General features: G+C 46.0%; 1 protein-coding gene across 1 annotated transcript in view; it reads right to left on the bottom strand.

Moving 5' to 3' along the window:
- The window catches only part of Frmd4b (FERM domain containing 4B), a 183,911-nt gene that overhangs the window by 124,654 nt on the left and 45,514 nt on the right, over positions 1-13,743 (bottom strand). The window contains 1 exon segment of the mRNA XM_032906036.1: positions 1,086-1,151. Within this exon segment, the coding sequence (XP_032761927.1) occupies positions 1,086-1,151 (66 nt within the window).

Raw genomic sequence — 13,743 nt, 5'->3', positions numbered from 1 at the left:
CAAGCGCTCTACCACTGAGCTAAATCCCCAACCCCTGTCCTACTAATTTTAATTGCACTGTGGGTGCAGTGTGTGAAGAACAAGTCTTAAGAGAAAGTAAAGCAGACCATAGGTGTAGCCTGCCCAGAGGACTTCAACAATTTTTGTTGTTGTTATTCTTCTCTCATAAAATATAGCCCCACCTCAGCTTCCCCTCCCTCCACTCCTCCCAGTCCCCTGGCCCACTTCCCCTCTACCCCAGATCTACTGCCCCCCAGTTTCCCTTCAGAAAAGAGCCCTGGTACAACTGAGCAAGGCATAACAAGATACAATAAGACTAGGCCGAAATGGTCATATCAAGGCTGGGTGAGGCAACCCAATAGGAAGAACAAGGTCCCAAGAACAGGCAAGAGAGTCAGAGATACCCTCTCTCCCATTGTTACGAGTCCCACAAACACCCCCAAGCTAAATGACCACAACATGTATGCCCAGGACCTAGCTCAGATCCATGCAGGCTCCATGATCGCTGCTTCAGTTTCTGTGAGCCCCTAAGAGCCCAGCTTAGTTGATTGTGTGGGCTGTGTTCTCCTGGTCTCCTCGACCCCTCTGGATAGGCTCCTACAATCCTTCCTCCCTTTCCCTACAGGGTTCTCTACCTAATGTTTGGCTGTGGGTCTCTGCATTTTCTCCCTTTAGCTGCCAGAAGAAGCCTCTCTGATGAGGACTAGGCTAGGCATTGATCTATGAGTTTAACAGAATATCTCAACCATTTTTTTTTTAAAAAGAGACTATTGGTCCAGTGTGTTGGGCAAATAGAAAGAAAGTTACCAGCAAGCAAAATAGATAAAACTCAACCAGTGTCACGCGTTTTACAAAGAGCTTCCACTCACATATCGTAAGTAGCTTGACTTCATCAGGATGTTGTCAGGAAGACCAAGCCACAATAACTCATGTACAGACCAAGTTTGCTGAGCTAACAGCCACCTCTTCTCCCCCAGTCACTCTGAAGCACTGAGTTCCAGGGACAGTTAGGTGAACAGCCTGGACACAGGCCACCATGCTCCAAAGAGGGCCCGGAAGGACTACCTGAGACATCCAATACCTACCTGAACCAGCAGCTCCAGTCTTCTGTCATCCAGCAGGTGAACCTGGCAGTGCCTGCCTTCTGTCATCTGTGGGGACAAAAAAAAATAATCAAGAGATGGATCAGGCCTGGTCTGCCACAAATCTGCAGATTTATCTACGTGCAATGTTTCAATGGGATTCCCCGAAGCAGACTTACTATAGACTTGCAAGACTTCCTAGAAGCTGCAGTCTGCAGGCTGCATGAGGCCAAGGACAGCTATGAAAGATTTTGTGCCCATCACAAAATCACACTTACTTAAGGCAACATGAGGGTTTTTTGTTTTGCTTTGTTTGTGTGTTTGTTAATAACTCGACTGTGAAGACTTTGAATGTGAACTTTGGAGATGAAATAGGCTGTGTCTCAATGTCAAAAGGTTGGGTATGCCTGGGGACATTCACGTGGATCTAAAGTAAGAACAAGATGAAAAGCAAAGACTGCTTAATGTATGCAGGAAACAATAGCAAACACAAAACCAATGCCCAAATAGTAGACCACGTTCACACAGGGCACAGATCATGCAGAGAGAAGCAGGTCTCCCAGAAACAAGCCTATGTTTCCTTGAGCCACGGTGACATTTCACGACTGCAAACACCTTCCACCATGCCTGTGCTCTGGTAAATTCGATAACTTACATAATACAAGGAGAGAGACACGAGATTGAAGTTCAGATGCAATGGCTTCAACTTTTGAACTCTTTGCCCCCTTTTAATAGATCACCGTTTATAGTTAGCAGTTAAGGTGTATAGCTGACAGTTTGACATATCAATTTTCAATATGTTTTTTTTTTTACATTGAAAATCACAGTGTTGGGAAATGCTGGTTGTAAAGAGATGACCCTTCTCTTGGTAAACTTACCCTTCAAACCATCCCATCTGTAACTGTCACCACTCTGCCCATTTGAGGGACACCCTCCAGGCCACCCTCATGTTCACTTCGGATATGTACATTTATCCGTATTTTCTTCTTTTCAACATGGTCTTGCTGTTCGGTCTAGTCTGGCCCCTAACTTAAAAGCTCCTGGCCTTTGCGTGCTGGGCAGTGGGATTACGGATGCAAGCCACTGTTTCCAGTTTGCCTTCCCTTTCCCCTCTCTCTGTGCAGTGCTGAGACTGAACTCAGAGTCTCACACAGGCTAGGCAAATGTTCCACCAATGAACAACATCCCTAGCTCCTCGCTTACACTTCTATACTAAATGTCTTTCTTTAATATCGTTCAGTTAGGCACTTACCCAAATGAAGTGCGCACTGTTCTTTGTGTGAAACCATCTGTCCATGCTACCCCTAAGTGTGTGTGTGTGCGCGCACGCATAGACCTTCGAGTGTGATGAAGCCGGCCTCATGGCTTTGTCTCCTGTTCCTTTCCCTCTGATTACTTCTTGGAAATTTGCCTCTAGGGCTTTGTTTTTCTTACATGCTCTGTGTCACGGGACTGTGTATGGCTACACAGTGGTGTGAGCCTCCTTCTGAGAGATGCCCAAGCTATCTCCGGCACTGAGGTGAGCTCGACGCTCTGTCTGTTTTTGACCACAAATGTTGAGATTGCTGGGTTGTATTTGAAAAGCTTGGGCAACATTTTTTTCCCTTTCAGGCACTGTACAAAACCTCAGACATTTGTAAAACCAGTTTGAAAAACAAATTGGGTTGGAGGTGGTGGCGTGCACCTGCAATCGCAGTGCTTGGGAAGTAGAGGCAGGAGGATGAGAAAGTCAAGATCAGTCCTGGCCACAAAGTGGATTCAAGGCCAGTTTACTGGGTTACTGGAGCACTTACTTCAAAAGCTCGAAGTAAATAAATGAATAAATAAATAAATAAATAAATAAATATTAAGAAGGTTGTATTTGTTGGCACATGCTTGTTCATCTGGCTATGGATGAAGCAGCTCACAAAAGTGCAGGAGTTCGAGACCAGCCTGAGCAACATAGTGAGACCCTATCTCAAAAATAAGGTAGACTCCATTACTGGACACCAGCTGTACACATGTATTGCACTAGGTGTTTCATATATATATAATCTTTTTAATGCAAAAATATTTCTGCATTTTCAGTTTTGATTGAACTCTGCATTTCTTTTCACCTGTGAACTAGCTTAGCAGGTCAGACCATGGGGTTATAGACTCATGGCCCATAGAAACCACAGAACTGGTGATAAGAGGTAAGTGGAGAAACTTTGCTTAGTTCATGACTGAAGATGACATTCTTAACTAAGCAATGAGAAGGTCAAATACACCCTTAGGGTGGTTCAGTGAATAGGGATGTTAGTTCCAGTCACTGAGCTGGTCAATGCATATTAAGTATATAGTCTCCTTAGAGTATTTCTGAAAGGCCTGGAGCTGCAGCTCAGAGGTGAGAGGCTTTGCCTAGCATGCATACCACCCTGGGCTTGCTTACAGTAGTACTACACACTCTGGGTATGGTGGTGCATGCTTGTGACCTCAGCACCAGGGAGAGAGCAGCAGGAGAATCAGAAGTTCAAGGTCGTCTTTGACTCCATAGGAATTTGATAGCAGCCTGGGACACATTGGAACCTGTTTCAACCATCTCTCCTACAAAGGTCTGCAAATAGTAACACCAGAACAATGTCCTCATTTTATAGGCTAAGAAGCTGACACTCAAACTTTGGGATAATTTATGTGAATTATTCATGTAAAGATGTGAATAAGGTGATTGGGCATAGCTACTTTGACTACATGGGCAAGGCCCCCAGTCACAGGCATAGAGGTGAATGCTTGTAATATCAACAGTACGTAGGAGGCTGAAGCAGGAGGATTACCAGGGGTTCAAGGCAAGCCTGGGCTACATAGTGAATTTGAGATCTTGTATCAAAAAACCAAATCACATTAAACTAAAAGTACAACTTAACACAATGAAATAGAATTCCGATTACAAATAAAAACAGAGGTGACCAAAAAAACCACCACTCATTTTCTAGTTCTTCATAGTGTAGGGGGCTGTAAAGAAATGTGTTGGTTTAAATAGTTTTACTTTTGTACCCATAAGAATTAACTATATATGTGACCTACAGAAAGTTGAAAACACACACACACACACACACACACACAAACACAGTATAAGTCCATAGGAAAATACCATAACTCATATAATATTTTAAGTTACTAGGTTGCCTTATAACCGAATCAATTTTTTCTCTTTTATATATGTATCCATTGGCATATACTTTAATACTAGTACTGAGGAGGCAGGCAGGTCTCTGTGAGTTTGAGGCCAGCCTGGTCTACATATGGAGTTCTAGGACAGCCAGGACTATGAAGAGACTATGTATGTCTCAAACAAAAAACAGAACAGGGCTTCCTGTAGCTCAGGCTGGCTTCTGGTTCCTATGTAGATGTAGGCAAGGATGACTTCAAGCTGATCTTTCTGTCTCCACCTCCCAAGACCTGGATTACTCTAGACTATTAAACAATGACTGTCATTTTGTTGTGACAAACTGTGCAACAACACATAACTTAAAAATGACCACTGCCCCAAACTGGGGCAATCAGAACTTCAATCCAGGAAATCTAAAGTTGGACCTGAGACCTTGCTGCTGTGAGGTGACTGCTGTGTGTCTTTCCGGTTGGCATGCGTCTCTGGGTCTGTGCATTCCACAAGACTCCCACGCATGTCAGAGTGACCCACTTCTGTTCTCTGTTAAGCTGACTTGCACTGAATTCTGTTCTTCAGATAAGAAGGTAGGGTAGTGCATCTTGGAAGGATCTGCCCGTTCTGCCTCCCATCTTCCCATCCCTACAATTACAGGAACAGACCTCTGTGCCCTCCTCTTTCTAGAGGTTCTGGGGAGTCTCTACTCAGGTCCTTATACTTGGTAGGCATGTCCTTTACCAAGTAGGCCTGCTCTCCAGTCCATACACCATGGATTTCTGCAATTAGCCAAAACAGATTGGCCAGACTCCATAATGATGGGCCCACAACCTCTGCTCACCATCTCGGATGTGCAATGGAGGGCAACTGCCCTCCGAGAGACTCACAGAGGGGGAAGAGAGTAGCAGACACTTCCCTGGATGGTTTGGTGAGAGATGATGAGGGTCAGCAGAGGAGGGCAGGGAAAGAGCACACAGTAGTATTGGCCTATGTTCTGAGCATCCTGTTCAATATTCCCCGAATCCCTTCCCCTGCCGAATGGTGCTTCCGAGGGGATGTCTTAGAGATGATTTGATTGTCAGTAGGAACAGAAGGGCTTGCCCTTGTCACTTGGAGGCTGAAAAGTGAGAAGTGTATTTTGTTCATCAAAACAACACTCATGAATAGACTGCGGTTGACAACAGAAACCAAGACAGGCCATAAAATACACATTTTTTGGGAACATGGGGTTTGATTTCCTCCATGGCAGTACGTGGCAGCATAGGACAGAATGGATCCATTGTTGGCTATGGGTAGTCGTTTCTGGTTCCCCCCAAGCGTCTGACCTGTGAGGAGTCCTGTCAGAGGAGGGAGCAAACCTTGACCCAGTAAAGTTCCTCAGAACCAGAAAGGGTTCAGAGGTACAGATGAAGTTTCGGCTGAGCACGGGGATATCACTCACAGGGATTCCCCTGGGTCATGGATTCAGATATGCCAATGTCTGTTACTGATGCTCGACTCTGGATAAGTCTGTGAGGGTGTTTCTAGGGACCATTAGGTCACAAGGACTCTGCCTTGACAGATGGAATAATCCTTGGGTGAGTTCATGGTGATGATGGTATTACTGAGAGGTGCTAAAAGGCAGGAGGCAGCCTGGTTGGAGGAAGGAGGTCCCTAGTTGAGGATCCTTGGAGGCTGTGTCTTGTCTCATCCCCTTCATGTGCCCTTCACTGCCCCCCACCCTGCCCTCCAGCAGCAATGAGGTGAATAAATTCTCCAGTCCAGCCTCCTACTACCATAATGCTCTGTCTAAAGGTGGGGGTCATGGGGACCACAGTGGGCTGGGTCCTTCTACAACAGTGGACCCTCCAGATAATCCCTCATAGACGTGTCCACAGACCAACCAGATTAAAGACAGTTCTTTAATTTTTCTCACAGATGTTTCTAGGTTGTGTCAAGTTGGCAGTTAATGTTGGGACACGCCCTGTTTCTTTGAAAACTGCTTTACAGGTAAACTTTTCTGGAATCCATACACACTCATCTTAGAGAAACTCAACTGCAAGGTAAATTAACAAGCCAGTTAAAAGGCACATGACAGAGAAATTGTGCAGAGCTGACGGAATGAGGGAGAGAGAGGAAATAAATAAAGGAAGAGAAATGGCCAGGGGTTCCTGCATGCCTTTAGTCTGCATAGCCAGGGTACTTTAATAGCAATTCTAACAGCATGGCTCCCAGGCACCCTCTGCAATCCAGGCGTTACAACACAGTTAACCCTGTGATTCCCTGAGGCAAGTACTCTCTGCACTTCGACATCACGAGGGTAACCGAAGGCAAAGCCCTTTGACCACAAGATTCACAATGGAACAAGAGCTCAGGGAAGAACCCCGGTTTAGCCAATACAGCAATCCACACAGTCCCGAATCCAGCACACAGTGACCGACCAACATGGGAAAGCCTTTCTGTGAGGGCCATTCTGGAAGGATCATATGAACAAGCAGAAAGGGAACAACTTTACCACAGAGCAGCAGGGAAGCTCATCACTTCCAGATAAGTATCTGTCCATGGGAAGCACTTAGGACTATGCACTTTATAAATAGAATAGTGAGAGCATCTATTAATGTTTGAGATGGGGGGGGGAAACAGTCAGATTCCCCCAAAGCCACACAAGTCACTAAACCTGGACCTGGGAGTGAGATTCTGAATTCTGGCTCCTGAGTCAGAGCAGAGCATAATTGAGGTATTTAAAATTACTCAGCTTTAAAAAAAGCCATCTAATTAAAATAGATGTTATTTCAACAAATCAGTTAATTATACATATTTATAGTAACAAATTTATTACATATAAATAATACTATATATATATATATACACACATATATATATATATATATATAAATAAAGAAAACTTCCAGGCCAGGCATATCTCATTTATTTTAAAGCACAACTCAAAAATACTCGATTTTCTAATTTCCACCAGGGCTCTGTTTAAGAAACACGTATGTGGAATTCCTTTAATAGATGTCTAAATCTAGAATCACTTTTGAGACCCACAGAAACCATGGGAGTAGTTTTAGAATTTACCTCTATCGGTCAATAGTCAAAGATAGCTAATAGTAGCAACTTCTCAAATAAAAATCCCACAATGCATGTATTCAAACATGATCTCTTTGGAGACCTCTGTGCAGTACCCGCCCAGATGATTCACCTTCTCCCACCTCTTCCTCACCCAACTCTAGGTATCTGGAGGTTAGAATGGTGCATGCTGGGTTAGAACTCCCACCTCAAGACTGCGTTTGCTTCCCAGCTGATATGAGCGGGTCCTCGGCCTGCAAGTGCTGGTAGCTGGTGGAAATGCTTTGTCCAGTGGGTCAGTGGTCATGCGGGGGAAGGTCTACAGGGAAGTGAGAATCTGCTACAGTCTTGATTTCTACTGCCAGCACCCAGATGTGGCAGCACATGGTGACGGGCTGGTTTACGAGGGGACACTCACCACCTGGCTCCAGCCTCAGCCTTTCTATCTGACCTAAGAGATGTGAACACGGCCGGGTGGTAAGGAACGGAAAGTCAATCCTACACAGGCCAGAAGGGACCTACTCAGAATACCTGGGGTCAGACTAAAAAGTAAGAGGAAACAACTATGGAAAAAGAGCAAACTCCTGGCCGCCTTTGGTTTTGTTTTAGCTGATGTCTGGAACAGGGAAACACTTGATAAGGAAGTAGCAAGCTCTTTATTTCCCCTCCTCCTTCTGGTTCCCTACTGGCTTTTTCTGAGACTCAGCAGAAGAGACCTTGCTTCATAAAGATGACTTCTTGGGGTTTCGAGTGGTATGACCCAGGCAAGGTCAAAACTGCTCTCTGGAGGAGGGCAGCATCAGCTCTGTGACCAGGTCCACAGTTCCCGTGCAGCTGGGTAGTGGTCCTATCGCTCTGAGGACATGGCTTTGGGAGTGATACCTTCTAAACTCGGACTGGACCTCTCTGCTTTCCACTTAGAGATGTCCAATCTCTTCCCACATAACACACCCAGAACCTAACTTCACTTCCATTGAGAAGAACAGGTCTATGATGGTTAATGTTGTCAACGGGCTTTTACTTCACAATCCTCTTGGCATGCCTGTGAGGGAGCCTAGATGAGTTAACTGAGGTTGGGAGACCCGTCTTAAACGTTGGTGACACCGTCCCATGGGCTGAGGCCCTGGACTGAATAAGAAGAAAGCTAGCTGAGCACCAGCCTTCCACCCCTTACCCCCTTCCATTTCCGACTATGGATACAATGTGACCAGCAGCCTCAAGCTCTGTCCGCCATGACTTCTGGCTATGGCAGATTGAGCTGTGAGGCAAAATCAACACTTCCTTCCGTCAGTTGCGTTTGTCAGTTATTTCGTCACAGTGACAAGAAGAGACGCTAACCCGGGCTCATCCCTTCTACTTGTCTTTGTGCCTCAGGTCTCACCTCTACCTCAGCACATCTGCACTGGCCTCCTTCTCTTCCTTCATTACCAAACCTTGGTCCTTTCTTGGGATGTCACATATGCTGCTGTCTCTGGCTGGAACGCCCTGCCCCCCACCCAGTCCATCCTCAGGTCCCTTCATGTCTTTCAGATCTGAGATCAGATGTCTGTTGCCTTCTCTGGATGTCTTCCCTGCTTCATCTAACGGGGAGCCTCCTCTACTCTACTGTGCTGTTCTGTGTTCCTAAGACCTACAGTTTCTCCCTCAGCTATATCTGTCTGCTACTACTAGAAAGATCTACTCCTACTACTAGATCTTAAGTTTTATAGGATGGGAGACTTTGACTGTGTTGTCCCTTACCACTAGGGCTTCGATCTAAAAATCAGGGTCTCCAAGTCCTTCTGAGTAGAGGCTGGGAGTAACATGTTTCTGAGAGAATCATGCAAGTCTGAAGTCTTGACTAAGGATCCCTAGATCCCATGTAGAGCTGGATGCAATAGAACATACATCAGTGATCCTAGTGTGCCTGTGGAGACATGGACTGTGGAGACAGAAGAATACCTGGGAACTTGCTGGCCTGGCACAGGAAGTAGTGAGCAAAATGAGACCCTGCTTTGGAACCAAGCAGAAGGTGACGACAGATACCCAAGGTTGTCCTTTGACCTCCATCAGTGTCATGGCACCTGCACAAGTCTTCCTAATGAACGAATTGAACCCAGATGCTAACACACATTCATAAACATTTACATACACCAGTGATTCTCAACCTCCCTAACACTGTGACCCCTTAATACAGTGCCTCATGCTCTGGTGACCCCCCCAACCATTTTCGTTGGTATTTCATAACCGCAATTTTGCTACTGTTGTGAATTGAAGTGTAAATATCTGTGTTCTCCGATGGTCTTAGGTGGCCCTTGTGAGAGAGTCAGCCCTCGTGAGAACTACTGATTTATACTGATAGAGAGTGATCTGAAGAGAGGCTGTCCCAAGCAGCTCCCAAGCCATGGCCCAGAAAGACTGAGACACTGGGAAACAAGTTTTCCAACCGGAGAGCAAGGTGAGCTATTAAACTCCTCATCAGATGAGAGTCTCTGGAGTGAGAAGGGGTGGGGGTGGGGATCTAGGCCAGTCTTACTCAGACCTATTGAATGGATGGAGTTTTATATTTCACCCAGATGATGTCAATCCCAGAAGAACAGGGCTCTTTTATGTCATCTCTGGGTGGTGACTGAGCCTGAGCCATTGACACTCTCATCCCGAGAACGGCCTGCACTGACACAGATGTCTCCAGAAGAGTCAGCTGTGATTTCTCCTTTAGTTCTCTCAAGACAGAGCCTGTCTTCCCGGCAGGCAATGCCACCGTCTATGAAGCATCGGCTTAGCGGCACACAAACTGGAACACTCCTGTTGCAGGCTGCCAACAAGTCCCCAAAGCAGGAAGCGCTGCTACTCTGATTAGGCAGAGGGCAAAGCACAGACCTGGAGGGGCGGGACTCACAGGTCCCTGGCAGACTCCTTAGGAGTTACGGCAAAAGAGACAGAGGTGAAGGAAGAAATATACATAGTAAAGAAAAGGAGAAAATGGATCGATGAGGGAGGAATGAAAAAATATGTGAGAATTCAGTTTGCTAAAGATGAAGGTGAGTGTGGTGGTGCATGTGTGGAATCCCAACAACTCAGGAGTCTGAGGCAGAAGTTCAAGAACAGCAGTGGCTAAATGAGACCTCTTGTCAGAGCAAACGAAAACGGAGGGAGGGAACTGAGCCACCGAATCATTGTCTTAGGGAAAGGTGACAAGGAACAGTCAGGCTGGGTATCTCCTGAAATCACTGCCTGCATTTTCTAATGGGCTTTGCATCTCCATCCAGATGGGATTTATACACTCTTGAGTGAGCAGCTTCTTGGCTCTACCCTGCCTCTGTGACGGCCCATGGTGCGGGATGAGTCCACATTAACTTGGTGTGGGATTGAGTCCGGTATGCAATGCCATTCAAACATTCATGCTGTCAATCACACGCTCACACCTGCTCAGGCCACAGCCTTCTGAGGAGAGCACAGGACGAAGGGGACCATCAGATGGTTGCACGAGAGCACTGCGCACAGAGCTTGTCCTAGTATTCGGAGCCTCAACACCATGGCCACTGCAGCAGCAGAGTCTTTGGTGTCCTCTGTGATGTGAGGGTCACTGAGCAGTAGTAAGTGGATACGTCCCACTACTGTGACACTAAATCTCTAAAGGTTGCTAAGTGTCTACTCCAGGTAGAATTGTTCCTTTGGAGAAAAACCGCCTTAGAGACAAAGAGAGAAACCCTGAGTAATTAAACCAGTATGAAGGTTTCCGTTCATGGGACGAGGCGAGCTTATGGCTTAGTAGGTCAAAGGGATTGTTACCAAGTCTGATGCCTGAGTTTGATCCTGGACATCCACAAGATGGAAAAAGAGAACAGACCTACGTTGTCCTCTGACTTTCACATGTGTCCTGGAACGTGCCCATTCCTACCTACCGACTTACCTGCCTACATAAATAAACAAACAAACAAACAAACAAACTAAGGCAAAAAGGAAACAAGGGGTCAGGGCTTGGAATCAAGCTGGACAGTGAAGAGAGCCCAGGGCTCAGCTACAGCTCGATTTCTCTTTACCCAGGAGGCACAAGGAATGAGGCTATGGTTGGAGAGAATGCTTCCTTGTTCATTGTTGTCCACAAGCGTCTGCTTGGGGGAGGTTCGGAAAGGAGAGCCCACAAGAGGCTAGCTGGGAGTTTGGATTCTAGATTCTGAATTGTGTGTAAAGCTGGTTTGTTGTTGTTGTTGTTCTTGTTTGTGTTGTTTTCAGCACCAGTACGATGGGGGAAGATAGTCCCCGGGATGGCATTTTACAAGAGGCCATCCCTTTAAGATGGTAGCCTGATATTATAAGGCTGGCTGGAAAGAAAAGAATAAAATCACCAATCCTATAGAGCTCAGGGCCACCAGGAGATACCAGGAGTATCTGGTACCAAGGAGCTGCAGATGGGATTTGGAGTCAGGAAGCTTGGGAGATAGCTCAGTGCATAAAGAGATCCAGGCATCAGCAATTCCTGCATCCAGTGGTGAAGTAAGTGGTGGAGAGCTCTTAGGCTAGCCGGCCTGGCTCAGAAGCTAATCGGCAGAAAGAGTAAGGAAGATGCAGCTTCAGCAACTCTCAAAAGCTGTCCTCTGACGTCATACACACACCCCTCCACTTAACACACACACATATCACATCACACACACATGCACACACAGAATTTAAAAATATAAATAATAAATTTCTCCTAGCTCTAAAACATTCACACACGCACATCCACAATTAGTGATGTTGCTGTTCGAGGCAGGGCCCCATTCTGAAGCTTAGGCTGGCCTGGGGTTAGTTCATTGTGCAGCTCAGACTTTGCTGTTCTGAGAGCTGGGACTTCTGAGTGCTGGCATTTCAGTTGTGTGCCACTGTGCCTGGCGTCTTGTAATTCTTTGCTGTGCTCTTTGACATTGGGAATTCAAGCCAGGGTGCTGCTCATGCTAAGCACATACTCCACCCCTAGACTTCCAGCCTTTCCTACTTAGCTTTGTCCCTTTTGTGTTCGAGCCAAGCCTCTCTCAAAGGAACAAAGGATAACCCTACGACAATGTGGAGGACACAGGCCTTTACCCTACTGCCGGGAGTTCCAACGTGATTCGGTAACTGTACTGCACACCTTAAATGCTTAGATTGCCTAAACGGCTTATTCGCCCCTTCTACCCCCGCCCCCAAATGTTTCTTTTGGAATATTGAGATGTCAAGCAGGCTTATTCAAGTTGAAAATCAACCCATTAGTCAAACCCTGGAGAGGGCAGCAATCCAATATCTGGGTTTTATTCCTTTCTTATTTCCCTGTCATAATCAATAAACTACCTCAAAACCACTCTTCCGGGACGAAGGCAAAGCTCAGAGGTGGAGGGCTTGCTGAGAAAGTGTGAGGCACCGTGCTTCAAACACACCATTGAAAGCCACCCTGTGCTGGAAGTCAGTGAAGGCTGCTGTCCGTCTCTCGGTTTTTGTATGACTGTGACCAGACAGTTCAGAATTGAACTCCTTAACCCCCAGACACACAGAAAAAGAAACTAACATGCAGGTAGATTATTTTTATTAAGTGTGTTTATTTACTTACTTAATATGTATTTAATGTTTCTATTTATCCTTTGAGAATGTCATACAAAGTATTTTGAACATATTTTTTCCCCTCTCTACTATTCCCAGGTCCTCCTTTATAAAATGTTTTTAAAGTGGAGTATTTGTTGGGTATGGTACCGGCTTTCAAGAGGTCATTTTCATGCAAGTGTATGGTGTGTTTTGAGCACACTCCCAGCACACTCCCTCCCCCATTTTCTCCCTTACTGTACTGGCTGGTTTTGTGTGTCAACTTGACACAAGCTACAGTTGTCACAGAGAAAGGACCCTTGAGAAAATGCCTCCATGAGATCCAGCTGTAAGGCATTTTCTCAACTAGTGATCAAGGGTGAGAGGGCCCATTGTGAGTGGTGCCGTCCCTGGGCTGGTAGTCCTGGGTTCTTTAAGAAAGCAAGTTGAACAAGCCAGGGGAAGCAAGCCAGTAAGTAATATCTCTCCATGGCCTCTGCATCAGCTCCTGCTTCCTGACCTGCTTGAGTTCCACTCCTGACTTCCTTTGGTAATGAACAGCAATGTGGAAGTGTAAGCTGAATAAACCCTTTCCTCCCCACCTTGCTTCTTAGTCATGATGTTTGTGCAGGAATAGAAGCCCTGACTAAGACACCTACCCCAACCTCACTTCTACAGTTCACTTGGGTCCCTAGATTCTTTCAGTTTCACTCTCAGGTCACATGGACACACATGATCTTTCACCATGCTTCTTTGGTATGACATTCGCACATATGTGAGTGTCTATGTGTGTATGCAGAGGGAGGACAAGGGCTAAGCATGGTATTTCGAGACAGTCTCTCTCACTGTCCCAGAGTATCCAGATTAGGCTAGACTTCTGGACCAGCAAGTTGCAAGGTTCCACCCATCTGTTTCCCTAGTCTTGGGATCACAAGTATGGGTTGCCGTACATGTTTTGTCGTGGGTTGTTGTTTG

This window comes from Rattus rattus, chromosome 6 (genome assembly GCF_011064425.1).
Source record: "Rattus rattus isolate New Zealand chromosome 6, Rrattus_CSIRO_v1, whole genome shotgun sequence".
Lineage (NCBI taxonomy): Eukaryota > Metazoa > Chordata > Mammalia > Rodentia > Muridae > Rattus > Rattus rattus.
The sequence above is the reverse complement of the archived record's forward strand: the minus strand, read 5'-3'. Positions and strand labels throughout refer to the sequence as shown.